This window comes from Anomaloglossus baeobatrachus, chromosome 8 (assembly GCF_048569485.1).
Source record: "Anomaloglossus baeobatrachus isolate aAnoBae1 chromosome 8, aAnoBae1.hap1, whole genome shotgun sequence".
NCBI lineage: Eukaryota > Metazoa > Chordata > Amphibia > Anura > Aromobatidae > Anomaloglossus > Anomaloglossus baeobatrachus.
Genome location: NC_134360.1, coordinates 29909379 through 29937204, shown reverse-complemented (window position 1 = coordinate 29937204; position 27826 = coordinate 29909379). Strand labels below are relative to the sequence as shown.

Genomic DNA, 27826 nt, shown 5'->3' with positions numbered 1-27826 from the left:
GGGTGCTCGGTACTCGTAACTAGTGATGAGCGGGCACTACCATGCTCGGGTGCTCTGTACTGGTAACTAGTGATGAGTGGGCACTACCATGCTCGGGTGCTCGGTACTCGTAACTAGTGATGAGCGGGCACTACCATGCTCGGGTGCTCTGTACTGGTAACTAGTGATGAGTGGGCACTACCATGCTCGGGTGCTCAGTACTGGTAACTAGTGATGAGCGGGCTCTACCATGCTCGGGTGCTCAGTACTCGTAACTAGTGATGAGCTTGCACTACCATGCTCGGGTGCTCAGTACTCGTAACTAGTGATGAGCGAGCACTACCATGCTCGGGTGCTCAGTACTTGTAACTAGTAATGAGCGGGCACTACCATACTCAGGTGCTCTGTACTCGTAACTAGTGATGAGCGGGCACTACCATGCTTGGGTGCTCAGTACTGGTAACTATTGATGAGTGGGCACTACCATGCTCAGGTGCTCAGTACTGGTAACTAGTGATGAGTGGGCACTACCATGCTCGGGTGCTCTGTACTGGTAACTAGTGATGAGCGGGCACTACCATGCTCGGGTGCTCTGTACTGGTAACTAGTGATGAGCGGGCACTACCATGCTCAGGTGCTCTGTACTTGTAACTAGTGATGAGTGGGCACTACCATGCTCGGGTGCTCTGTACTGGTAACTAGTGATGAGTGGGCACTACCATGCTCGGGTGCTCAGTACTCGTAACTAGTGATGAGCGGGCACTACCATGCTCGGGTGCTCTGTACTGGTAACTAGTGATGAGTGGGCACTACCATGCTCGGGTGCTCGGTACTCGTAACTAGTGATGAGCGGGCACTACCATGCTCGGGTGCTCTGTACTGGTAACTAGTGATGAGTGGGCACTACCATGCTCGGGTGCTCTGTACTGGTAACTAGTGATGAGTGGGCACTACCATGCTCGGGTGCTCAGTACTGGTAACTAGTGATGAGCGGGCTCTACCATGCTCGGGTGCTCAGTACTCGTAACTAGTAATGAGCGGGCACTACCATACTCAGGTGCTCTGTACTCGTAACTAGTGATGAGCGGGCACTACCATGCTTGGGTGCTCAGTACTGGTAACTATTGATGAGTGGGCACTACCATGCTCAGGTGCTCAGTACTGGTAACTAGTGATGAGTGGGCACTACCATGCTCGGGTGCTCTGTACTGGTAACTAGTGATGAGCGGGCACTACCATGCTCAGGTGCTCTGTACTTGTAACTAGTGATGAGTGGGCACTACCATGCTCGGGTGCTCAGTACTGGTAACTAGTGATGAGCGGGCACTACCATGCTCAGGTGCTCTGTACTGGTAACTAGTGATGAGCGGGCACTACCATGCTCGGGGGCTCTGTACTTGTAACTAGTGATCAGTGGGCACTACCATGCTCGGGTGCTCAGTACTGGTAACTAGTGATGAGTGGGCACTACCATGCTCGGGTGCTCAGTACTTGTAACTAGTGATGAGCGGGCACTACCACTCTCGGGTGCTCAGTACTTGTAACTAGTGATGAGCGGGCACTACCACTCTCGGGTGCTCAGTACTCGTAACTAGTGATGAGCGGGCACTACCATGCTCGGGTGCTCAGTACTGGTAACTAGTGATCAGTGGGCACTACCATGCTCGGGTGCTCAGTACTTGTAACTAGTGATGAGTGAGCACTACCATGCTCGGGGGCTCAGTACTGGTAACTAGTGATGAGCGGGCACTACCATGCTCGGGTGCTCAGTACTTGTAACTAGTGATGAGTGAGCACTACCATGCTCGGGTGCTCAGTACTGGTAACTAGTGATGAGCGGGCACTACCATGCTCGGGTGCTCAGTACTGGTAACTAGTGATGAGCGGGCTCTACCATGCTCGGGTGCTCTGTACTGGTAACTAGTGATGAGCGGGCTCTACCATGCTCAGGTGCTCAGTACTGGTAACTAGTGATGAGCGGGTACTACCATGCTCGGGTGCTCGGTACTCGTAACTAGTGATGAGCGGGCACTACCATGCTCGGGTGCTCTGTACTGGTAACTAGTGATGAGTGGGCACTACCATGCTCGGGTGCTCTGTACTGGTAACTAGTGATGAGTGGGCACTACCATGCTCGGGTGCTCAGTACTCGTAACTAGTGATGAGCGGGCACTACCATGCTCGGGTGCTCTGTACTGGTAACTAGTGATGAGTGGGCACTACCATGCTCGGGTGCTCGGTACTCGTAACTAGTGATGAGCGGGCACTACCATGCTCGGGTGCTCTGTACTGGTAACTAGTGATGAGTGGGCACTACCATGCTCGGGTGCTCTGTACTGGTAACTAGTGATGAGTGGGCACTACCATGCTCGGGTGCTCAGTACTGGTAACTAGTGATGAGCGGGCTCTACCATGCTCGGGTGCTCTGTACTCGTAACTAGTGATGAGCTTGCACTACCATGCTCGGGTGCTCAGTACTCGTAACTAGTGATGAGCGAGCACTACCATGCTCGGGTGCTCAGTACTTGTAACTAGTAATGAGCGGGCAGTACCATACTCAGGTGCTCTGTACTCGTAACTAGTGATGAGCGGGCACTACCATGCTTGGGTGCTCAGTACTGGTAACTATTGATGAGTGGGCACTACCATGCTCAGGTGCTCAGTACTGGTAACTATTGATGAGTGGGCACTACCATGCTCAGGTGCTCAGTACTGGTAACTAGTGATGAGTGGGCACTACCATGCTCAGGTGCTCTGTACTTGTAACTAGTGATGAGTGGGCACTACCATGCTCAGGTGCTCTGTACTTGTAACTAGTGATGAGCGGGCACTACCATGCTCGGGTGCTCTGTACTGGTAACTAGTGATGAGCGGGCACTACCATGCTCAGGTGCTCTGTACTTGTAACTAGTGATGAGTGGGCACTACCATGCTCGGGTGCTCTGTACTGGTAACTAGTGATGAGTGAGCATCAGAAATCTTCCCATTAGTGATCACTTGGGTGCACATCATCCGGAGAGCCGCAGATTGCAGACTTCTGCCCTCCAGCATTTATTACCCATTAACCTGACTGACTACTAGAACTTCTCATGCTCGGGTCATAAAATCTACAGACTAAAAGGGCACAAACTGGCACCGGCTGGCGCTGCCCTGTGTGCACTAATCCATTAAGATCAGAAGAGCCGAGTGCGAGACACGTGGGAGCCGGGGAGTGATTCTGGATTCTCCGTGACTCAATTTTTGGATAAAAGTTGAAGGGTTTATTTTTTAATGTAAAAGTGAAATGTTTGAGAATTTCATAATATTTTAGCAATTGTAAGCACAACATCTTTACTGGTGTCTGTATATGGAGGCTGCTGTATACCACTTGTAACAGCAGACAGCGTATATTGTATCCATATGGGTGCAAAACAGACTGCCATAAGTGTAGGTCCATAAAACTGGACCTATATCCCTACAAAGGCATAAAAAAAGGAGGCTGCCTTTAGCACCATGAGAGGGTACTACTGGACACTGTCTTATGATTCAGTGTATAGGGCTCCCTCTAGTGGTGACTGCAGAAAGTTATTTTTTAATATGTACTTGTCCTTTTATTCAAAATCCGTAAAAAAGCATAGTAAAACTATTTTGGGGGTTTTTTGGGCACATACCAGCCCTAAATATCCCCATTTTTATGTTGTACAACTTTCATCCAGTCTTTTTGAGAGTGCACTTCCTCTTCATCAGCATTCTGCCAGGCCAGCACTATAGGTTCTGAAACTTACTTCCTTACCTGACTTCCCAGAGGGTATTGCTCCTGTCATTATCCAATGGTTTGCCTGCTCTGAACTGAAAGTCTGTCTCTCTGTTATGTGTGTATGGAGTTTTACAGACAGGAGAGCAGAGCAGAAAGACAAAGACCTGCCCCCGATTCCAGGAGCAAGACAACGATTTGCCACCCTTCCTAGTATATAGATAAAGATTCACTGCTCACATCCTGCGGAAAGACAAAGAACTGCCCTACTTCCTATAGAGAGACAAAGAACTGCATTGTTTCATGTAGAGAGTCAAAATCCCACCCCACTTCCTGTAAAAAGACAAACACCCACCACCATTTCCTGTTTATGGACAAATATCCACCCCACTTCCTGTAGAGAGATGATATCCACCTCTAACTCTTGTAGAGAGACAAAGACCCACCTACTTCTTGTATAGAGAGAGACAAAGTCATGCCCCCCACTTCCTGTAGAGAGACAATGTCATGCCCCCCACTTCCTGTAGAGAGACAAAGTCATGCCCCCCACTTCCTGTAGAGAGACAATGTCATGCCCCCCACTTCCTGTAGAGAGACAAAGTCATGCCCCCCACTTCCTGTAGAGAGACAAAGTCATGCCCCATTTCCTGTAGAGACAAAGCCCTGACCCACTTCCTGTAAAGAAAAAGAAAAACCACAATTCACTTCCTGTAGAGAGAGACAAAGCCATGTCCCACTTCCTGTAGAGAGAGACAAAGCCATGTCCCACTTCCTGTAGAGAGAGACAAAGTCACACTCCATTTTCTGTAAAGAGAAAGAAAAAACACAGTCCACTTCCTTTAGAGTTACAAAGCCATGCCCCACTTCCTGTAGAGAGACAAAGCCACACCCCACTTCCTGTAGAGAGACAAAGCCACACCCCACTTCCTGTAGAGAGACAAAGCCACACCCCACTTCCTGTAGAGAGAGACAAAGCCATGTCCCACTTGCTGTACATAGTAATACAAAGCCATCCCCCAATTCCTGTAGATAGAAAGGTAAAGCCATCCCCCAATTCGTGTAGATAGAAAGGTAAAGCTATCCCCCACTTCCTGTAGATAGGAAGGTAAAGCCATCCCCCACTTCCTGTAGATAGGAAGGTAAAGCCATCCCCCACTTCCTGTAGATAGGAAGGTAAAGCCATCCCCCACTTCCTGTAGATAGGAAGGTAAAGCCATCCCCCACTTCCTGTAGATAGGAAGGTAAAGCCATCCCCCACTTCCTGTAGATAGGAAGGTAAAGCCATCCCCCACTTCCTGTAGATAGGAAGGTAAAGCCATCCCCCACTTCCTGTAGATAGGAAGGTAAAGCCATCCCCCACTTCCTGTAGATAGGAAGGTAAAGCCATCCCCCACTTCCTGTAGATAGGAAGGTAAAGCCATCCCCCACTTCCTGTAGATAGGAAGGTAAAGCCATCCCCCACTTCCTGTAGATAGGAAGGTAAAGCCATCCCCCACTTCCTGTAGATAGGAAGGTAAAGCCATCCCCCACTTCCTGTAGATAGGAAGGTAAAGCCATCCCCCACTTCCTGTAGATAAAAAGGTACAGCCTTCCCCCAATTTCTGTAAAGAGAGAGGGAAAGTCACACTCCAATTCCCGTAGAGAGAGACAAAGCCATGCCCCACTCTTTTATTTTTTCTAACTTACCGAAAGGCATTGTTCTGTTATTCAATGGTTTGCCTGCACTGAACTGAAACCCTGCCTCTCTGTGTTGTCTGTATGGAGTTTTACAGACAGGAGACCAGGAGCAGAAAGACAAACACCTGCCCCTATTTCCAGTAGTGATATAAAGACTTGCCACCCTTTCAATATATAGATGAAGACTCACTCCTAACTTTCTGTGGAAAGACACAGATCGGCTCCACTTCCTGTAGAGAGACAAAGACCTGCCTCACTTCATGTACAGTCAAAGACCAACCTTACTTCCAGTGTAAATACAAAGATCCCCTCCAAATTCCTTTAGAGAGATGAAGATCAGCCTCTACTTCCTGTAAAGACAAAGATTCACCTACACTTCCTATAGAGACAAAGATTCACTCACTTTTCCTGTAGAGACAAAGATTCACCCACACTTCCTGTAAAGAGACGAAGATTCACCCACACTTCCTGTAGAGAGACAAAGATTCACCCACACTTCCTGTAAAGAGACGAAGATTCATCCACACTTCCTGTAGAGAGACAAAGATTCACCCACACTTCCCGTAGAGACAAAGATTCCCCCACACTTCCTGTAGAGACAAAGATTCACCCACACTTCCTGTAGAGACAAAGATTCACCCACACTTCCCGTAGAGACAAAGACCCACCCTCACTTCCCGTAGAGACAAAGATTCCCCCACACTTCCTGTAGAGACAAAGATTCACCCATACTTCCTGTAGAGACAAAGATTCACCCACACTTCCTGTAGAGACAAAGATTCCCCCACACTTCCCGTAGAGACAAAGATTCCCCCACACTTCCCGTAGAGACAAAGATTCCCCCACACTTCCTGTAGAGACAAAGATTCACCCACACTTCCTGTAGAGACAAAGATTCACCCACACTTCCTGTAGAGACAAAGATTCCCCCACACTTCCTGTAGAGAAACAAAGATTCACCCACACTTCCTGTAGAGAGACAAAGATTCCCCCACACTTCCCGTAGAGACAAAGATTCCCCCACACTTCCTGTAGAGACAAAGATTCACCCACACTTCCTGTAGAGACAAAGATTCACCCACACTTCCTGTAGAGAGACAAAGATTCACCCACACTTCCTGTAGAGAGACAAAGATTCACCCACACTTCCTGTAAAGAGACAAAGATTCACCCACACTTCCTGTAGAGACAAAGATTCCCCCACACTTCCTGTAAAAAGACAAAGATTCCCCCACACTTCCTGTAGAGACAAAGATTCACCCACACTTCCCGTAGAGACAAAGATTCCCCCACACTTCCTGTAGAGACAAAGATTCACCCACACTTCCTGTAGAGAGACAAAGATTCACCCACACTTCCTGTAAAGAGACAAAGATTCACCCACACTTCCTGTAGAGAGACAAGATTCACCCACACTTCCTGTAGAGAGACAAAGATTCACCCACACTTCCTGTAGAGAGACAAAGATTTACCCACACTTCCTGTAGAGAGACAAAGATTCACCCACACTTCCTGTAGAGAGACAAAGATTCACCCACACTTCCTGTAGAGAGACAAAGATTCACCCACACTTCCCGTAGAGACAAAGATTCACCCACACTTCCCGTAGAGACAAAGATTCACCCACACTTCCCGTAGAGACAAAGATTCCCCCACACTTCCCATAGAGACAAAGATTCCCCCACACTTCCTGTAGAGACAAAGATTCACCCACACTTCCTATAGAGAAACAAAGATTCACCCACACTTCCTGTAAAGAGACAAAGATTCCCCCACACTTCCTGTAGAGAGACAAAGATTCACCCACACTTCCTGTAGAGAGACAAAGATTCACCCACACTTCCTGTAAAGAGACAAAGATTCACCCACACTTCCTGTAGAGAGACAAAGATTCACCCACACTTCCTGTAGAGACAAAGATTCACCCACACTTCCTGTAGAGAGACAAAGATTCACCCACACTTCCTGTAGAGAGACAAAGATTCACCCACACTTCCTGTAGAGACAAAGATTCACCCACACTTCCTGTAAAGAGACAAAGATTCACCCACACTTCCTGTAAAGAGACAAAGATTCACCCACACTTCCTGTAGAGACAAAGATTCCCCCACACTTCCTGTAAAGAGACAAAGATTCCCCCACACTTCCTGTAGAGACAAAGATTCCCCCACACTTCCCGTAGAGACAAAGATTCCCCCACACTTCCTGTAGAGACAAAGATTCACCCACACTTCCTGTAAAGAGACGAAGATTCACCCACACTTCCTGTAGCGAGACAAAGATTCCCCCACACTTCCTGTAGAGACAAAGATTCCCCCACACTTCCCGTAGAGACAAAGATTCCCCCACACTTCCTGTAGAGACAAAGATTCACCCACACTTCCTGTAGAGACAAAGATTCACCCACACTTCCTGTAGAGACAAAGATTCTCCCACACTTCCCGTAGAGACAAAGATTCACCCACACTTCCTGTAGAGACAAAGATTCACCCACACTTCCTGTAGAGACAAAGATTCTCCCACACTTCCTGTAGAGACAAAGATTCTCCCACACTTCCTGTAGAGACAAAGATTCTCCCACACTTCCTGTAGAGACAAAGATTCCCCCACACTTCCCGTAGAGACAAAGATTCACCCACACTTCCTGTAAAGAGACAAAGATTCACCCACACTTCCTGTAGAGACAAAGATTTACCCACACTTCCTGTAGAGACAAAGATTCACCCACACTTCCTGTAGAGACAAAGATTCTCCCACACTTCCTGTAGAGAAACAAAGATTCACCCACACTTCCTGTAGAGAGACAAAACCACACTCCAATTCCTGTATAGAAACAAATCCCCATCCCACTTCCTGTGGAGAGACAAAGTCCCACCCCCACTTCCTGTAGAAAGATGTGGCGCCCCTGAGGCTTCCGTCGCCACAGAGACATTGCACCCCAGTCAGAGGTGTGATGTCCCAGCCTGGGTAAGGAAAGGGGTACATGCCAGTTCCCAGGTAAACCTGCACTATACCCATTGGTAGGCACACACTGGGACCAGGGACAGTGGCAGCAACCCTCCCATGCTGCATGCTGGGAGGGGTCGTAAGACCCATCCCTGCTCCCATAGGGTGGTAGCTTAGCAACCGGGGTGTGGGAAGAGCCAGCCGAGTGCAGAGCAGAGAGGAAGGGCAGAGTTTCAGTTTACGTCAGAGAGTGAGAGAGTGAGGAGCCAGCATGTAGCTGTGAAAGAGAAAGGAGCTCTGTGAGTTCAGAGTGTCCGCAACAGAGAAAAAAAGCAACAGAGAAGGAGAGAAACAGAGAGTGGAAGAAGAGCTCTAGTCAGGCAGGAGCTCAAGAAAGAAGAAAGTGACGCTTCCTGGTGAAGACCCTGGGACTCGGAGGGTCCAGGTGACACCAAGCAGGGAACGAAGGGATTCCAGGGCCACAGAGAGCTTCAGAGCTGGTGGCCAGTGAAGTCAGCTGAGAAAGGACACAATTAGAGGGGTGCACTGGCATTTACCCCCAGATCTACCCGGGATCGGCGGAGGTCCCCGACGGTGGTCCCAGCAGTCCAAAGGCTCCTGCAGGCCTTGACAAGAACTGTGAGTAAAGACCTTGAAACTGCACCCCTGGTGTTGCCTCAGTTATTTCTCTGCATAGACACTTCCAAGCACCAACATTGTCCCCGGGGCACCGCTCCACCTGTGGGGAGCAGTACCACCATTGCTGCCATATCATCACCCTGGAGGCCTCATACAGCAGCAGCGGCGGCTTAATAGCCGCATACCACAGGTGGCGTGACGAACACAAACTTTATTCACCCCAAGTCACTGAAGCCATATTTAATTGACACCCACCAGGGCCACGGAGTCGGGCCCCGCCACCACTGACGACCCCCGGACTAGTCCGGCCCGGCACCGGGTGTCCCATAGCCCTGGGGTGGGCGAGTCAATTTAATATGTGAACCTGCCACATCCCCAAACGCTAATAAACTGCAGATATGGTGTTACTGGGGCTACAAATAATTTTGCAATTCAGTTCCATTAAAAAATGTTGCACTGTTTGCCTTTTCTGGGCTCTTTCCTTCCTTGCATATTTAACTTTACTGTGGTGTGTAGTCATAAATCGGATGAGAGGAACCTGAAAAGAAGAAATGAAAGAAAACTCTTCCATTATACTGTCAGGATCCGTTCACTGATGGATTCACAGTTATCTGCAGCCAGAAATACACAGTGCAACACAGAGGCTGCAGAAGGCAAAACTAATGAAAGCCAATTACATTTTTTTGCTAAAAATATATGCATTTAAGACAAGTCCCCCTAGGTGGACAGCCCCTTTAATTAGCAATTTAGTAATGTGCCTTAGTGATGGCTTCAGGAGTGACCTTATAATACCCGCTTCTCTCTGTGGGATTTCATGTAGATCCGGACAGCAGAGTACAGACTGCCATATCTGTCGGTCCTGCGCGGTTGATCTTTCGTCTATCCATTCGTTCATGTCAGTCATTCATTACACTGGATGAGAGTAATGACTATATCACGAGTTCTGCCATTTTGCTCCGGTGTCGTATTGAGCGATCATGAACCCGGAGGAATTTTCGTGTTTACTTTGGAAAGATCTGCCTTCTGCAAGACCTAATGATGAAGCATCTGCTAATTCTTGGTACTGCACTCACACTATTGCCCAATGTTCTACTATACACAAACATAGCGTAGGTTGCCGTACTCCTACATGTTCACTTATTAGTATTCAACTACAGGTTCTGAAACTGTGTTGGCCCTTTAAATATTTAAAGGGCCAGTAATGCAGACTTAGCAGTTCTTATTATGAAGACAAAAAACTGCAAGGAGAAAACATATCAGTAAAGTGTCCATATTGGATGTATTATTTTGCATTGCTTATATAGCTCTATCATATTCCGAAGCACTTTAGATACATTATCATCACTGTCCCCATAGGGGCTCACAAGCTAAGTTCCCTATCAGTCTGGAAAGAACCTAGAGGAACCCTACGCAAACACGGGGAGAACATACAAACTCCTTGCAGATGTTGTCCTTGACGGCCTTTGAACCCAGTGCCCCAGTACTGCAAAACAACAGTACTAACCAGTTAGCCATGAGTGCTAACCACTGAGCCATGGGTGCTAACCACTGAGACACTGTACAGTGCTAACTACTGAGCCACCGTACAATGCTAACCACTGTACAGTGCTAATCACTGAGCCCCTGTACAGTGCTAGCCATTGAGCCTCTGTACAGTGGTAGTAACTCAGCCATCATACAGTGCTAACCACTGAGCCACCATACAGCGCTAAACACTGAACTACTGTACAGTGCTAATAACTGAGCTACAGTACAATGCTAGTTACTGAGCCCTCGTACAGTGCTAACCACTGAGCCACTGTACAGTGCTAACCCCTGAACTATTGTGCACTGCCAACCACTGAGCCACCGTACAATGCTAAACACTGAATCACTGTACAGTGCTAATCACTGAGCCCCTGTACAGTGCTAACCATTGAGCCACTGTACAGTGCTAATAACTCAGCCGTCGTACAGTGCTAACCACTGAGCCACCATACAGCGCTAAACACTGAGCCACCGTACAGTGTTAATAACTGAGCCACCATACAGTGCTAACCAATGAGTCACCATACAGTCCTAACCACTGAGCCACCAAACTGTTTTAACCAATGAACCACCGTACAGTGCTAACAACTGAGCCACCATACAGTGCTAACCACTGAGCCCTGGTGCAGTGCTAACTACTGAGCCACTGTTTAACGCTAACTCAGCTGTTGTACAGTGCTAACCACTGAGCCATCGTACACTGCTAACCACTGAGCCACCGTACAATGCTAATCACTGAGTCCCTGTACAATGCTAACCATTGAGCCACTGCGCTGTACAGTGCTAGTAACTGAGCCGTCGTACAGTGCTAATCACTGAGCCACCATACAGTGCCAACCAATTAGTCAACATACAGTGCTAACCACTGAGTCACCATACAGTGTATGTGTGTGTGTATATATATATATATATATATATATGTCCATACAGTATATGCAGTTTGGTGGGTTGATCCTACAGATTCCCTTTAATATATTTCTTACATGAGTTAACCCTTTATGTTTTTCTTCCAGGTTCTACATTGAAAGTATAACGTTTCTCAAAGAAAACACAACAGTGGAATTATTTTTCCTTAATGCGAAGGCCTGCGTATTCAAGGTAATGTACAAGTAAATTCAGGACATTATTTGCACAAGTTTTCTATAAGTGTTGAAAATGCTGCTCAGAAAAGCTCTGGTGTCACATTATTCCATTATTCCACACTTGTCCAGAAATAAGGGAGAACACCTGTTATGTCTACCTCAAAAATGTGCTGGTAGCCTCCACTAGAGGGCACTTGTATTGCATTAATCCCCTTATATTGGGTACTATGTAAATATGTATGCACTGGGCTCCCCCTAGTGGTGGCCACGGGAAGAAAAAATGTATTCTCTAGCTGTACAGCAGTGAAAGAATATCATGTTCTGGCAACATTAATGTGGTGCCCTTTGCATCGGGGAGGCACTGTGCTGGAACCAGTATTACTAGGGGGATTCTACTGGTCAAATTGTTTATAGGTAACGCCGTTCTGTCATTAGTGAAGGGGGTTGAACACTGTATTGGGGGCACTTGTATTGTCCAGGCTTCACTTTATTTAGCAGGGTAGGCTGAGACTTGTATATACATAATATTCAATATATGAGTAGGCGCAGCACAACACAACTCACAATTTATACAATTGTATCCACCTTCCCTAATAGCAGGCGCTATACACAGTGCCGGCATTGTGAGATGTCAGCATGGAATGAGACGCTGCCCCGACATGTTGCGGCAGTGTTTATCCTCAGATTAGCCGCCATCATTTGTAATATTGCACTATGATGGAGGACGAGTACCGGGGGCAAACAAACAAAAATACAGAGATCCCCTGGATCCTCTCCAATCCCTTCTGATTCCAAGTTGAACTTTTTATGAGAAAGTGAAATTTATGGTTCCTGAACCTTCAGACTTGTTCTCATTTGTTAGATAATGTGATGAATGGACGATCTATAAATCACGTAATTTAATGATTATTATGTTGTATTATCTGCAAAGCATCAATGCAAAGTGCCGCCATTGGGCGTCTCCTGCTGCGTGACTTGTTTCCTACTGCCTGTTATCTAGTGTAATCCGTCTGTATGACCGGAGACATTGTAACGGATTACAGGAAATGGGGGCGGGGCTTTGTCTCGCCACAGGAAGTGGGCATGGCTTTGTCTCTCCACAGGAAGTGGGCATGGCTTTGTCTCTCCACAGGAAGTGGGCATGGCTTTGTCTTTCCACAGGAAGTGGGCATGGCTTTGTCTCTCCACAGGAAGTGGGCATGGCTTTGTCTCTCCACAGGAAGTGGGCATGGCTTTGGCTCTCCACAGGAAGTGGGCATGGCTTTGTCTCTCCACAGGAAGTGGGCATGGCTTTGTCTCTCCACAGGAAGTGGGCATGGCTTTGTCTCTCCACAGGAGGTGGGCATGGCTTTGTCTCTCCACAGGAGGTGGGCATGGCTTTGTCTCTCCACAGGAGGTGGGCATGGCTTTGTCTCTCCACAGGAGGTGGGCATGGCTTTGTCTCTCCACAGGAAGTGGGCATGGCTTTGTCTCTCCACAGGAAGTGGGCATGGCTTTGTCTCTCCACAGGAAGTGGGCATGGCTTTGTCTCTCCACAGGAAGTGGGCATGGCTTTTTCTCTACAGCAAGTGGGTGGGGCTTTGTCTCTCCACAGGAAGTGGTGTGGGTCTTTGGGTTTCTGTAAAGGAAGTAGGGCGGGGCTTTATTTAATTATTATGTTGTCTTATCTGCAAAGTGTCATTTTGAAGTGCTGGCCTCGGGGTGACCTGTTTTCTACTGACTATTATCAAGTGTACTGGGTCAGGACTTTGTCTCTCTATAGGATGCCAGTCTTGTCTTTGTCTCTGCAGGAAGTGGGGACGGTCTTTGTCTTTCTCTAAAGGAAGTTTGGGTGGGTCTTTTTTTTCTCTACAGGAAGTGTGGACAGGACATTATCTCTCTACAGGAAGTGGGGGTGGGTCTTTATATCTCTACAGGAAGTGTGGGCAGGACTTTGCCTCTCTACAAGAAGTGGGTCAGAGTTTTGTCTCTACAGGAAGTGAGGGCAGGTCTTTATCTCTCTACAGGAAGTGGGGGTGGGTCTTTATCTCTCTACAGGAAGTGGGTCTTTATCTTTCAATAGGAAGTGGGTGGGTCTTTTTTTCTCTACAGGAAGTGTGGGCACGACTTTGCCTCTCTACAAGAAGTGGGTCAGAGTTTTGTCTCTACAGGAAGTGAGGGCAGGTCTTTATCTCTCTACAGGAAGTGGGGGCAGGTCTTTATCTCTCTACAGGAAGTGGGGGTGGGTCTTTATCTCTCTACAGGAAGTGGGGGTAGGTCTTTATCTCTCTACAGGAAGTGAGGGTGCGACTATGTCTCTCTACAGGAAGTGGGGGTGCGACTATGTCTCTCTACAGGAAGTGGGGGTGCGACTATGTCTCTCTACAGGAAGTGGGGGTGCGACTTTGTCTCTCTACAGGAAGTGGGGAGTGTCTTTGTATATCTACAGGAAGTGGGCTTAGCTTTGCCTTTCTACAGGAAGTGGGGTTGGGACTATATCTCTCTACAGGATGTGGGGGTGCGACTATGTCTCTACAGGAAGTGAGGGTGGGTCTTTATAGCTCTACAGGAAGTGGGTCTTTACCTTTCAATAGGAAGTGGGTGTGGGTCTTTATCTTTCAACAGGAAGTAGGGGTGGGTCTTTATCTCTGTATAGGAAATGGTCATGGGTCTTTAGCTCTCAACAGGAAGTGAGGATAAGTTTTTATTTCCACAGGAAGTTGTGGCGGGTATGAATCTTTTCAGGAAGTGGGTTGGATTGTGGAGTTTTATATTTGTACAGGAAGTAGGAGCGGGTATTTTTACCTCTCTACAAAAAATGCAGGTAGATCCGCATGTCTCTAAAGGAAGTGGGTCCTTATCTCTTTATAGGAAGTATGGGGCACATTGGACAATGCATGCTAGAAAGTGAGGGAGAGGACGTTCAAGCGCCTATAGTGCTGGCAAAATGCTGATGAAAAGGAAATTCATACTGAAAAAAATGTGAATGTTAACTTTCAGAGCAAGAAAATCAGGACCAGTAATGAATATATTAGACCAATATGTTCACAGAAAGCAGATATAACTTGTTGGGGGGGATGAGGGCAGAAGACTATGCTTTTCTACACCCTAAATCTGCAAGGAAAAAAACTCAACATGTGCACTACACATAGTTTCTCATTGACTTTGCTGGCATAAGAAGTTACTTGAAGTTTTGTGACAAAACTGGACTAAAAAAACGCATAAAAAATGCAATAAAAGCGCTCTGTGTGTAAACAGCCTTATAGTGCTGGCAAGATGCTAATGAAGAGGAATTCCTCACTCAAAAAGTGTGAATTACAAGTTTAAGAGGAAGACAATCAGGGCAGTTTCTGGACATAGACTATGTTCACAAAAAATCAGTTTTAACTTGTTTGGGATGAGGATGTGATTTCAACTGATTTTGTTAGAAGCTCCAGCACCTATAGTACTGGTAGAATGAAGAAAAAAAAAAGTGCTGTATGCTAACATGCAAAATGCTCACATTTCCAAAATACAGAGCGGTAGGGACTCCATGCTCATGGCACTGCTGTGTGTAGGAAACCTTGAACTCCAGCATAAATGACCCCCCAGATCGCTGTGTTATTTTTGTAATGACCTGAGAGATCTGCGAGGTTAAGTTTGATAGACTTGTCCTTCTCCTCAACCATGCAGCTATGTAACGCTGTATAATTTTCCGTAAACACGCAGGTCCTGGTTTTGGCATCTGGCCACCTGGGCGAAGCGTGAAACCCGACCATTGGTGCGTGGTCTCCACTTTAAATGACAACAATCAGCTCAGAACCAGGGGATTTAAAGGATGCAGAAAGGAAAGAGGGCAAAAGTCATTCCTGACGGCCTGGCGCGTAATGCACGTCGGGACCGGCGGATACCTGAGCTCCTACAGGTGTCTTATCTCCACCCTCGCTTATAACCATTGAACTGCTGGAGGATTTTACAGCACAGGAGTTCTCGGACTCACCTGTACTCCGCAGGTCACACGGATCAGGGTGATGAATCCATAAAACAAGGCTTCAGTCCAAGTCTTCCGAGGATCCTTGGTTACTAATGAAGACGACTTCCCGTGCCCATAGGGGGAGGCGGTAACACTCCCAAGATTATAGAGACCTGGGCAGGAGCGTCTTTAGGATAAGCCAATTCTGCAGATTTCCTTTACAAATTTCCATGTGGAAAATTCATATGAGAGCAATAATGTACCAGCGAAGTAAAATTGTACAATTCATCTTTATATTGTTGAAATTTCTGTCCCAGATCTGCTCCAAAATCTACACACATGCGGATTTTGGTGCTGATTTGCTGCAGAAACCTTTGGGCCGTGTTCACAGTTAGAATTATAACAAAATAAATTAAACAAAATAAAAAAACAAAAAAATGTAGATGTGCATTACAAATAACGATTTACTATATAAAGCTGAGTATATTTGTGTATGTATGCATGTGTATGTATGTGTGTGTATGTATGTGTGTATGTATGTACAGTATGTGTGTGTATGTATGTGTGTATGTGGGTGTATGTATGTATGTGTGTGTGTATTTATGTGTGTATATGTGTGTGTGTGTTTGTATGCATGTGTATGTATGTACAGTTGTACAGTATGTATATGTATGTATGTGTATGTGTATGTATGTATGTGTATGTATATGTGAATGTATGTATGTGTATGTGTGTGTGTGTGTGTATGTGTGTGTGTGTGTATGTGTATGTATGTGTGTGTATTTGTGTGTGTATGTGTGTGTATGTGTATGTATGTGTGTGTGTGTGTATGTGTATGTATGTGTGTGTGTGTGTATGTGTATGTATGTATGTGTGTGTATGTACAGTACAGGCCAAAAGTTTGGAAGCTCATCAAGAGAATGCCAAGAGTGTGCAAAGCAGTAATCAAAGCAAAAGGCGGCTACTTTGAAGAACCTAGAATATAAGACATATTTTCAGTTGTTTCACACTTTTTTGTTAAGTATTTCATTCCACATGTGTTAATTCATAGTTTTGATGCCTTCAATGTAAATCTACAATTTTCAGAGTCATGAAAATAAAGAAAACTCTTTGAATGAGAAGGTGTGTCCGAACTTTTGCTCCCTACTGTATGTGTATGCATGTGTGTGTGTATGTATGTGTGTATCTATGTATCTGTTTGTGTATGTATGTGTGTATGTATTCATGTGTTTATGTATGTGTGTATGTTTCTATGTATGTGTATGTATGTATGTGTGTGTGTGTGTGTGTGTGTGTGTGTGTATGTACAGTACAGACCAAAAGTTTGGACACACCTTCTCATTCAAAGAGTTTTCTTTATTTTCATGATTCTGAAAATTGTAGATTCACATTGAAGGCATCAAAACTATGAATTAACACATGTGGAATGAAATACTTAACAAAAAAGTATGAAACAACTGAAAATATGTCTTATATTCTAGGTTCTTCAAAGTAGCCCCCTTTTGCTTTTGATTACTGCTTTGCACACTCTTGGCATTCTCTTGATGAGCTTCAATAGGTAGTCACCGGAAATGGTTTTCCAACAGTCTTGAAGGAGTTCCCAGAGATGCTTAGCACTTGTTGTCCCTTTTGCCTTCACTCTACGGTCCAGCTCACCCCAAACCATCTCGATTGGGTTCAGGTCTGGTGACTGTGGAGGCCAGGTCATCTGGCGTAGCACCCCATCACTCTCCTTCTTAGTCAAATAGCCCTTACACAGCCTGGAGGTGTGTTTGGGGTCATTGTCCTGTTTAAAAATAAATGTTCGTCCAACTAAACGCAAACCGGATGGAATAGCACGCCGCTGCAAGATGTTGTGGTAGCCATGATGGTTCAGTATGCCTTCAATTTTGAATAAATCCCCAATAGTGTCACCAGCAGAGCCCCCCCACACCATCACACCTCCTCCTCCATGCTTCACGGTGGGAACCAGCCATGTAGAGTCCATCCGTTCACCTTTTCTACAAAGACACGGTGGTTGGATCCAAAGATCTCAAATTTGGACTCATCAGAACAAAGCACAGATTTCCACTGGTCTAATGTCCATTCCTTGTGTTCTTTAGCCCAAACAAGTCTCTTCTGCTTGTTGCCTGTCCTTAGCAGTGGTTTCCTAGCGGCTATTTTACCATGAAGGCTGCTGCACAAAGTCTCCTCTTAACAGTTGTTCTAGAGATGTGTCTGCTGCTAGACCTCTGTGTGGCATTGACCTGGTCTCTAATCTGAGCTGCTGTTAACCTGCGATTTCTGAGGCTGGTGACTCGGATAATCTTATCCTCTGCAGCAGAGGTGACTCTTGGTCTTCCTTTCCTGGGGCGGTCTTCATGTGAGCCAGTTTCTTTGTAGCGTTTGATGGTTTTTGCCACTCCACCTGGGGACACTTTCAAAGTTTTCCCAATTTTTCGGACTGACTGACCTTCATTTCCTAAAATAATGATGGCCACTTGTTTTTTTTACTTAGCTGCTTTTTTCTTGCCATAATACAAATTCTAACAGTCTATTCAGTAGGACTATCAGCTGTATCCACCAGACTTCTGCACAACACAACTGATGGTCCCATCAAGAGAATGCCAAGAGTGTGCAACACAGTAATCAAAGCAAAAGGCGGCTACTTTGAAGAACCTAGAATATAAGACAGATTTTCAGTTGTTTCACACTTTTTTGTTAAGTATTTCATTCCACATGTGATAATTCATAGTTTTGATGCCTTCAATGTGAATCTACAATTTTCAGAGTCATGAAAATAAAGAAAACTCTTTGAATGAGAAGGTGTGTCCAAACGTTTGGTCTGTACTATATATATATATATACATATATATATACATATACTTCTTATGAGGGGTGGATTTGTGTGAGTTTTTTGGTGGAAGCTCCTGAAGATTTGTCATGCTGCTTCTTCCTTTACACTCATAAAAAATGTGTTAAAAAATAGCCCCATGTTCAGATTGGGCATGTTATGTTGTGTGCACAGGTTTTTTTGCTGAGTTTTTGGAGCAGAAGCTGAGCGGAAACTCCACGTTTTTGAAGAGTTTTAAGATGAGGAAGAGGATTTTTTTTATAGTTTCTGCTCCAAAAATGCTGTGCACATAACGATATTTTATTTGGAGCAGCTTTTTTGTATGTGGATTTTGGAGCAGAATCTACTCCAAAATCCATGTAAAAAAAGAACATGTTGCAAGAACGGATCCCAGTCTTGTGCCACCGGGAATTGAGCGTCCTCTCATCTCTATTCACTTCTTCTTTGAAGTTCTTAATGTGGTCAGGCGAGCGTTATTGGCAATTTTTCGGGATTTTGGGGACTCCCAGAGAAGTGATCGGAGAGCGCGGGGTACATATGTTGCTGCTTTTCCTTTCTTGATGGCACGAGGCGAGGTCCTGCTCCGAGATGGGGCTGGGGGTGACCGGCAATGTTGTTGAACATTAATTTTTACATGTAGTTTCTACGAAAACAAGACGTCACATTAGTAATTTTTTAGACCCCTATAAAGTCAGAAAAGAGGGGGGGGGTGTCACATTTTCTATTTTCCCATTTAGTTGTTCAAGGTAAATATTGGCATTTAGGGTGAAAGCAAATATGGAAAAAACAGAAGTGAATTGAGGACATCATAAAGCACTAAATAGTCCGCAGGTTCCTTATCACCCAACCTGGCCGGACAGGTATATGATCCTTCAGAGTTATGACCCGGTAATTGTTAATGTTTAATGCTATTGATTCTCCCAGGCACAGCATTCTTACTATAGTCCCATTCAGTGGCGTAACAAGAGTTCGATGGGCCTCAGTGCAAAATTTAGACCTGGGCTCCCCCCATCCCTGCATGTTGGTCACATGTATGGTTACCTTTAGCATTAAAAATCCTAGAATGGCCCTACCCCTATTATGTAGTAATGTCACCCATCCTGGTATATATGTCCCCATCCTGGGCCCATTCTGGTATATATGTCCTCAATTCTGGTATATATGTTCTCCATCCTGGTATATATTACCCCATCTTCGTATTTCGCCCATCTGAGTAAATATGTCCCCAATCCTGGTTTATATGTCCATCGTCCTGGCATATACTGTCTGCCTCCTAGTATAAACTGTCCCCCTCCTGGGCTCCTCCTGGTTTATTCTGTCCCCCTCCTGGTATATATTTTACCTCCTGGTATATACTGTACCCCTCCTGGTATATAGTGCCCCGCTCCTGGTATAGTCTGTCCCCCTCCTGGTATATATGTTCCTCTCCTGAGCACCTCCTGGTATATATTGTCCCCCTCCTGGTATATATGTTCCTCTCCTGGGCCCCTCCTGGTATATACTGTCCCCCTCCTGGTGAAACAGAAACCAAGAATTTGTTCCAGCTCACCTGTTCAGGAGAAACCAGCCTTGGAACCGTGAAGGGAAGAAAAAGTCGGCAAGACTAAATCAGGAGGTTCAAAAGAAAATTATCCAGCAGCTTGAGCCAAGAAATTTTCTTAAAAAATATGTTTTTATGAAGTTACAAGATTAAAAAGTCCAAAGGGTCACATGGAGTAAATGTGTGTCCCCCTCCTGGTGTATACTGTCCCCCTCCTGGTATATATATTCCTCTCCTGGGCCCCTCCTGGTATATAATGCACCCCTCCTGGTATATACAGTCCCCCTCCTGGTATATACTGTCCCCCTCCTGGTATATATATTCCTCTTCTGGGTGCCTCCTGGTATATACTGTCCCCCTCATGGTATATATGTTCCTCTCCTTGACCCCTCCTGGTATATACTGTCCCCCTCCTGGTATATACTGTACTCACTACCTCCCCAACTTCCACATTTTTCATCGTCTTGCACTATAGCCGGCCCGCAGTTGCCGGCAGCTTTCTTCGGCGTCTGTGCTATGGCAACACATGACGTCATTGTCATGTGGCGCCTCAGTCATGGGGTCGCCAATGAAAGCTGCCGGTTTCTGTTTGTCGAGCCGCGTGTACTGAAGTGGAGGGACTCGATGGGTTTCTGGAGTGCGATGCCTTTCAGCTGGAAGTGCAGCCTTGGACACACATCCAGCTGAAGCATTCATCCTTTGTACTTTTCTCCTTTGTCCTTGCCGGTGCAGCGGGACAGGCCGAGCATGCACCCTCCTTCTGTTACTCTTGCCAGTGTAGCCGGATGGGCCGAGCATGCACTCTCCTTCTGTTACACTTGCCGCTGTAGCCGGATGGGCCGAGCATGCACCCTCCTTCTGTTACACTTGCCGCTGTAGCCGGATGGGCCGAGCATGCACCCTCCTTCTGTTACACTTGCCGGTGTAGCCGGATGGGCCGAGCATGCACCCTCCTTCAGTTACACTTGCCGGTGTAGTCGGATGGGCCGAGCATGCACCCTCCTTCTGTTACACTTGCCGGTGTAGCCGGATGGGCCGAGCATGCACCCTCCTTCTGTTACTCTTGCCAGTGTAGCCGGATGGGCCGAGCATGCACCCTCCTTCTGTTACACTTGCCGGTGTAGTCGGATGGGCCGAGCATGCACCCTCCTTCTGTTACACTTGCCGGTGTAGCCGGATGGGCCAAGCATGCACCCTCCTTCAGTTACACTTGCCGGTGTAGTCGGATGGGCCGAGCATGCACCCTCCTTCTGTTACACTTGCCGGTGCAGCGGGACAGGCCGAGCATGCACCCTCCTTCTGTTACTCTTGCCAGTGTAGCCGGATGGGCCGAGCATGCACTCTCCTTCTGTTACACTTGCCGCTGTAGCCGGATGGGCCGAGCATGCACCCTCCTTCTGTTACACTTGCCGCTGTAGCCGGATGGGCCGAGCATGCACCCTCCTTCTGTTACACTTGCCGGTGTAGCCGGATGGGCCGAGCATGCACCCTCCTTCAGTTACACTTGCCGGTGTAGTCGGATGGGCCGAGCATGCACCCTCCTTCTGTTACACTTGCCGGTGTAGTCGGATGGGCCGAGCATGCACCCTCCTTCTGTTACACTTGCCGGTGTAGTCGGATGGGCCGAGCATGCACCCTCCTGCTAATCTTGCCGGTGTAGTCGGATGGGCCGAGCATGCACCCTCCTGCTAATCTTGCCGGTGTAACTGGACTGGCCGAGCATGCACCCTCCTGCTAATCTTGCCGGTGTAACTGGACTGGCCGAGCGTGCACCCTCCTCCTGTTACCATTGCCGGTGTAGCCGGACGGCCGAGCGTGAACCCTCCTCCTCCTCCTGCTGCTACTCTTGCAGGTCACAAAGCCGGCTTTCCACACCCTATAATAATTCCCTATTGTTTCCAGGGTGTGGTAAACTTCACATGAACCTCTGTTGTTAGGAAGAATAGAAACTTTAATATCCTCTTAACCCTTAATGGGCCGTCAATTGTCTCCTGTAAGAACCATAATGGCGCTCTCCATGTGAACGGCTGGGAATGGCTAATTGCTCCATTTATTGGAATCGCCATTAGGACGGGTGTGATGATGAGATATGAGTATAGTGTCACGGTAGGAGGTAAATGATGGGAGTGCCACTGATGAGCAGCATGGGGAAATGGGAAAAGTTTGGAAGAAATTAACAGAAAAGTGAAATCTTTGCAGCTTAATTACCCACAAGATTGTCTGGAGAACTCCCCATACAAATTATAGGACTCCAGACAGGAGAAAAAAAATCAGGTGGCTCTAAAGTAGATAAGTGATTATGCTAAAAATCCCTGGTGGTCTAGGGTAAGAGGATGGCAACTGTCAGCATCCCTGGTAGCCTAGGGTAAGAAGAGGGTAACTGTCAGCATCCCTGGTGATCTAGGGTAAAGACAGAGAAACTGTCATCATCCCTGGTGCTCTAGAGTAAGGGAGGGGTAACTGTCAGCATCCCTTGTGGTCTAGAGTAATGGAGGGGTAACTGTCAGCATTGATGGTGGTCTAAGATAACTGAAGGGTACCAGTCAGCATCCCTTGTTGTCTAGGGTAAGAGGACAGTAACTGTCAGCATCCCTGGTATTCAAGGGTAACTATCAGCATTCATGGTAGCCTTGGGTAAGAAGAGGGTAACTGGAGGCATCCCTGGCGGTCTAGGGTAAGGAAAAGGTAACTGTCAGCATCCCTGGTGGTCTAGGGTAAAAGAAGGGTAACTGTCAGCATTCCTGGTGGTATACCGGTGGTATAGGGTAAGTGAGGGGTAACTGTCAGCATCCTTGGTGGTCTAGGGTAAAAGAAGGGTAACTGTCAGCATCCCTGGTGGTATACTGGTGGTATAGGATAAGTGAGGGGTAACTGTCAGCATCCTTGGTGGTCTAGGTTAAGTGAAGGGTAACTTTCAGGATCACTTGTTGTGTAGGGTAAGAAGAGAGTATCAGCATCCCTGGTGGTCTAGGGTAAAGAGAGGGTAACTCTCAGCATCCCTGGTGTTTTAGGTTAAGGGAAGTGTAACTGTCAGCATCTCTGGTAATCTAGGGAAAGAAGGGAGTAACTGTCAGCATCCCTGGTGGTCTAGGGTAAGGACAGAGTAACTATCAGCATCTCTGGTGGTCTATCTAGGGTAAGGACAGAGTAACTGTCAGCATCCCTGGTGGTCTAGAGTAAGGCAAGGGTAACTGTCAGCATCCCTGATGGTCTAGGCTAAGGACAGAGTAACTGTCAGCATCCCTGGTGGTCTAGGCTAAGGACAGAATAACTGTCAGCATCCCTGGTGGTCTAGAGTAAGGGAAGGGTAACTGTCAGCATCCCTGGTGGTCTAGAGTAAGAGAAGGGTAACTGTCAGCATCCCTGGTGGTCTAGAGTAAGGGCAGAGTAACTGTCGGCATCCCTGGTGGTCTAGAGTAAGGGCAGAGTAACTGTCAGCATCCCTGGTGGTCTAGAGTAAGGGCAGAGTAACTGTCGGCATCCCTGGTGGTCTAGAGTAAGGGCAGAGTAACTGTCAGCATCCCTGGTGGTCTAGAGTAAGGGAAGGGTAACTGTCAGCATCCCTGGTGGTCTAGAGTAAGGGCAGAGTAACTGTCAGCATCCCTGGTGGTCTAGAGTAAGGGCAGAGTAACTGTCGGCATCCCTGGTGGTCTAGAGTAAGGGCAGAGTAACTGTCAGCATCCCTGGTGGTCTAGAGTAAGGGAAGGGTAACTGTCAGCATCCCTGGTGGTCTAGAGTAAGGGAAGGGTAACTGTCAGCATCCCTGGTGGTCTAGAGTAAGGGCAGAGTAACTGTCGGCATCCCTGGTGGTCTAGGGTAGTTGAGCGTTTAAGGCTAGCCATAAACATTAGACAGCTGACGATCGATGCCTGCCCAGCTGACCGCTATCCCTCTGGATAAATACATATGGAGTTTGCTCCCGCACTCTGGTATCTAGTGGAGCGTTGCCCTCTGTTCCTTTCACCGGAAGGTTAATATTGCGCAAACCGACGACGTCAGCACAATCAATGCGGCATTAACATAGATGCAAATGCAATAAAATCAGTTTCCCTGAGTGCAGAACATTATCGCTTCCTCCTGTGATAATCTAATAATCATCTGCTGATAGATGAATGGCAGCTCTCATAGAGGCAGTGACAGCGTATGACAGCGTGTGACAGCATGTGACCGCGTGCTGCGAGCGGATGTGATGTCACTGCGGCCTGTGCCCCGGGGGCTGATATCATGTAATCACCACATTATACATGAGTCATTCCACCAATGTAAGTGCTGGCATCTTGCATCAAACTGCGGCGTCATACCAGGGTCCCTTTATCTTTAAGAGAAGCCTGGCAGCACTTAACATGATGAAGACGATTCCCTGGTCCTCCAACTGCATCGGTAACCCCTAAAGTCGGTGTCAAAGTAATCATAGAGGATCATATGCAAATTAGGCTGGAAGTGCAATGTGGGTGTGTCAGTGCACTTGGACTGCTGCTTCCTAGTGCACTGACCCCGCCCCAGTGCACTTCCAGTCTGATTTGCATATGACTTCTATGGTAAATTTCCCATACCTAGCACATGGGATCTATCAACACATCTTCCTCAACAATCCTGCGGTTGCCAGGTGCCAGGAGGGAACAGACGTCAGGGTCATAGCAGAACCAGATCAGCTCTGCTGTGCGGGCCGGAGGCTGAACGTGCCCTAAAACTGGTGCCAATGCAAAAAGGAATCTGTACCTTTGCGTTTTTGGTATTTAGGTTTTCTTTCTTTTAGAAGTTTGGGTACAGACTTCTCTATAGAAAAAAAAAAGTAATATAATAGCATAAAAAATTTTTTTTTTCTGACAAGCCAGAAAAACACAAGCAAAAAAACTGTGAAGGAAACCTTTTGCTGTCTACATTTAAAGAGTGGCAACCACATATTTTTCTATTTGGCGGTAGTGATCTATCTGGATCGGCGCCTGTCCCCTGATAAAAATGATACCTTTTTTATGGAAATCCGATGTACCAGTCAAGAGAAATTTAGTGTAAAAGTTATATGCAAATCAGGCTGTGAGTGCACTGGGGCGTGTCTAAGCAGTGACACGCCCCCCAGCGCACCTGTAGCTCTGATTTGCATATGGCTTCTATGATAGATTTCTCAGGACAGGAACATCGGATTTCTACAAGAAAGGTATCGCCTTTATCTGTGGACGAGCGCCTACACAGCCATGCCATTTATTCCATACATAAAAAAGTGCTGACAGGTTCCCTTTAAGACTTGGCACTTTCCCAACTCCTCTGTTCTCTGCTAACACTGGATTAAAACTTTCCAAAGAATGAAAAAAGTTCTATGTTCATCCGCCGAGTGGATATGAGCATTTTCTGCATGAGATCCCTGAGGTGGAACAACAAGAGGCGGCTTTGTGTCTTCCTGCACTTGTCTGTGTGTGTATATAATACTAAACCTTGAAGTGGAACCTTATCTCTGGGCATCAGGCGGCACCATCCAGGCAAAGCAGGTAACACTGGGCACCCGGAGGCTTAAAATCACACCCAGCCATTGCAGGACCCTTTAAATGCTTTTGCAAAAAAAAATAACACAATTCCTATGCGGATATAATAGCCGGCTGCTCCCGGTTTGCACTTTACTCTGTTTGAATGCAAAACATCTCGTACGGTTCTATGTAATCAAATCCGTCAAGGACCGTCCTCCCCTGCGCTGTGGAATGGTAGCGTCTGTTGTAGCAGAGCCCAGAGGCTGTGACAGGCAAGAACTGTGCGGATTACCTGCAGCCTGCGCTCTGCTGACTCTTGTTCTTGCGTTCACAGGGGCAGATCGAAGTGGACAGCGAAACCGTCTTTAAATTGGCCGCGCTCATTCTGCAGGTAAGGATGCACCAGCTTGAAAGTTTGACGCAAAGTTACTTTTTATGTGTTGTGCTGCCAAACTGTGCATTGCGCCTGGTTGTCTGCATTGTCAGGTGCAGCAGAGCAGCGCAATATGGGCAATCGCTGGACTAACCTGATGCCCTTACGTGACACATTGGCGCCGCGTTGTGCCGTAAAAGCCACATTTGTGCATTGGCGTGTTGCGGTTTTTGATTGTGCACAATGGCGCCGTGTTGTGCCGTTAAAGCCACGTTTGTGCATCGGCATGTTGTGGGTTTTGATTGTGCACATTGGCACTGTTGTGCCGTAAAAGCCGCATTTGTGCATCAACATGTTGCGGTTTTTAATTGTGCATATTGGCACCGTGTTGTGCCGTAAAAGACACATTTGTGCATCGGCATGTTGCCGTTTTTGATTGTGCACACTAGCGCCATGTTGTACCGTTAAAGCCACCTTTGCGCATCGGCACGTTGCGGATTTTGATTGTGCACATTGGCGCCCTGTTTTGCCGTTAAAACCACCTTTGTGCATCGGCATGTTGCGCTTTTTGATTGTGCACATTGGCGCCCTGTTTTGCCGTTAAAACCACCTTTGTGCATCGGCATGTTGCGCTTTTTGATTGTGCACATTGGCGCTGTGTTGTGCCATAAAAGCCACCTTTGTGCATCGGTATGTTGTGGTTTTTGATTGCAAACATCTGTGCCGTGTTGTGCCATAAAATCCACTTTTGTGCATCTGCATGTTACGGTATTTGATTGTGCACACTGGTGCCGTGTTGTGCCGTTAAAGCCACCTTTGTGCATCTGCATGTTACGGTATTTAATTATGCACACTGGCGCCATGTTGTGCCATAAAAGCCACGTTTGTGCATCGGCGTGTTGCATTTTTTGATTGTGCACTTGTTATGGGGCTGCAGATGGGGTGGGTTTCCCATTAAAAAAATCACAAATGCATAGGATTGGGGGCAATTTTTTTTAGATGTTTTTGTGCCACATTCTCCTGGATCCTTTTTTTGTTTCCAGCAAAATCCAAGCTATCGGCGTGTGCAGACAGTGATGGTATTCCATCTTCCTCAGAGATAAGGTCTCATTCATTCCATGTCGTTCTCGGTGTTGGAAAGATGCAGCTGCTCTGAGATAAGATCCTTTTCCTGCCCAGATAGATCTTGGGACATATTTTTCTTTGTTGACTTTTTGGAAGTTTTTTCTTTTTTTAGAAAGCGGTTTCTTCTCGTCTATCCGTCCTCGTCCACGATGGATGGAAGTGATTAATTATTCATGGCGCCTATTAATATTGTATGACCCGATGTAATGGGCGCATGGCAACTGTCAGTAAATTTACTGACCTGATTTAATATGTCTGTAACAAAATGACCTTGATATATTAATCGTAGCGGTTCCAGTTCTGGAGGGGCCAATACATGACATATCATTGGTGCAACCAGGGTCCCAAGAGGTTAGGGGGACCATTTCTACCTCCAAAGCAAGTGCAATTTTGCATTTTTATGAGCTCTTGGGCTGCAAAGGGCCCATATATTGTTCTTGCACAGGGCTCCTTTTCTGTCTGTGTCCGCCAGTGCATGGGCCCCTATGTGCACCCCTCCAAAGGAGGGGAAAGATCGTCCGGCCTCACATCCTCAAAAGCCAAAACTAATCAGCTGCTCCTAGATTTCAGCAGCATATTTAGGGTGCTTTCACACATCCAGCATTTCGCCGGATCCAGCACACTCCAGTACAGTGCAATACTGTACAATGGCATTGCGGCAAGCTCCAGTCACATGCTGTCATGTGATCGGAGCTTGCCGCAATGCCATTGTACAGTATTGCACTGTACTGGAGTGTGCCGGATCCGGAGAAATGCCGGATGTGTGAAAGCACCCTAAATATGCTGCTGATTTTCATGGTGGAAAAACCAATGGGGCCAAAACTTATTTATAAAATTAAAAATCGATGCCGAATCCGCACCCCCATAATAAAAGGGGGATGATATCGCTGATGGATCCAGAGCAAAATCTGTGCCAAAATCAGCATGTAATGCAATCAGCATGTAATTTTGCAGAGGATTTTCCATTTGCATCCATAGGCCA

General features: G+C 46.8%; 1 protein-coding gene across 3 annotated transcripts in view; it reads left to right on the top strand.

Moving 5' to 3' along the window:
* FRMD4B (FERM domain containing 4B) overlaps positions 1-27826 on the top strand; it is a 288020-nt gene that overhangs the window by 165453 nt on the left and 94741 nt on the right. For all 3 annotated transcript variants that reach the window (XM_075321403.1, XM_075321404.1, XM_075321402.1), the window contains exons 5-6: positions 11515-11599; positions 25681-25737. In XM_075321403.1, the coding sequence (XP_075177518.1) occupies positions 11515-11599; positions 25681-25737 (142 nt within the window). The remainder of the gene's footprint in view (positions 1-11514; positions 11600-25680; positions 25738-27826) is intronic.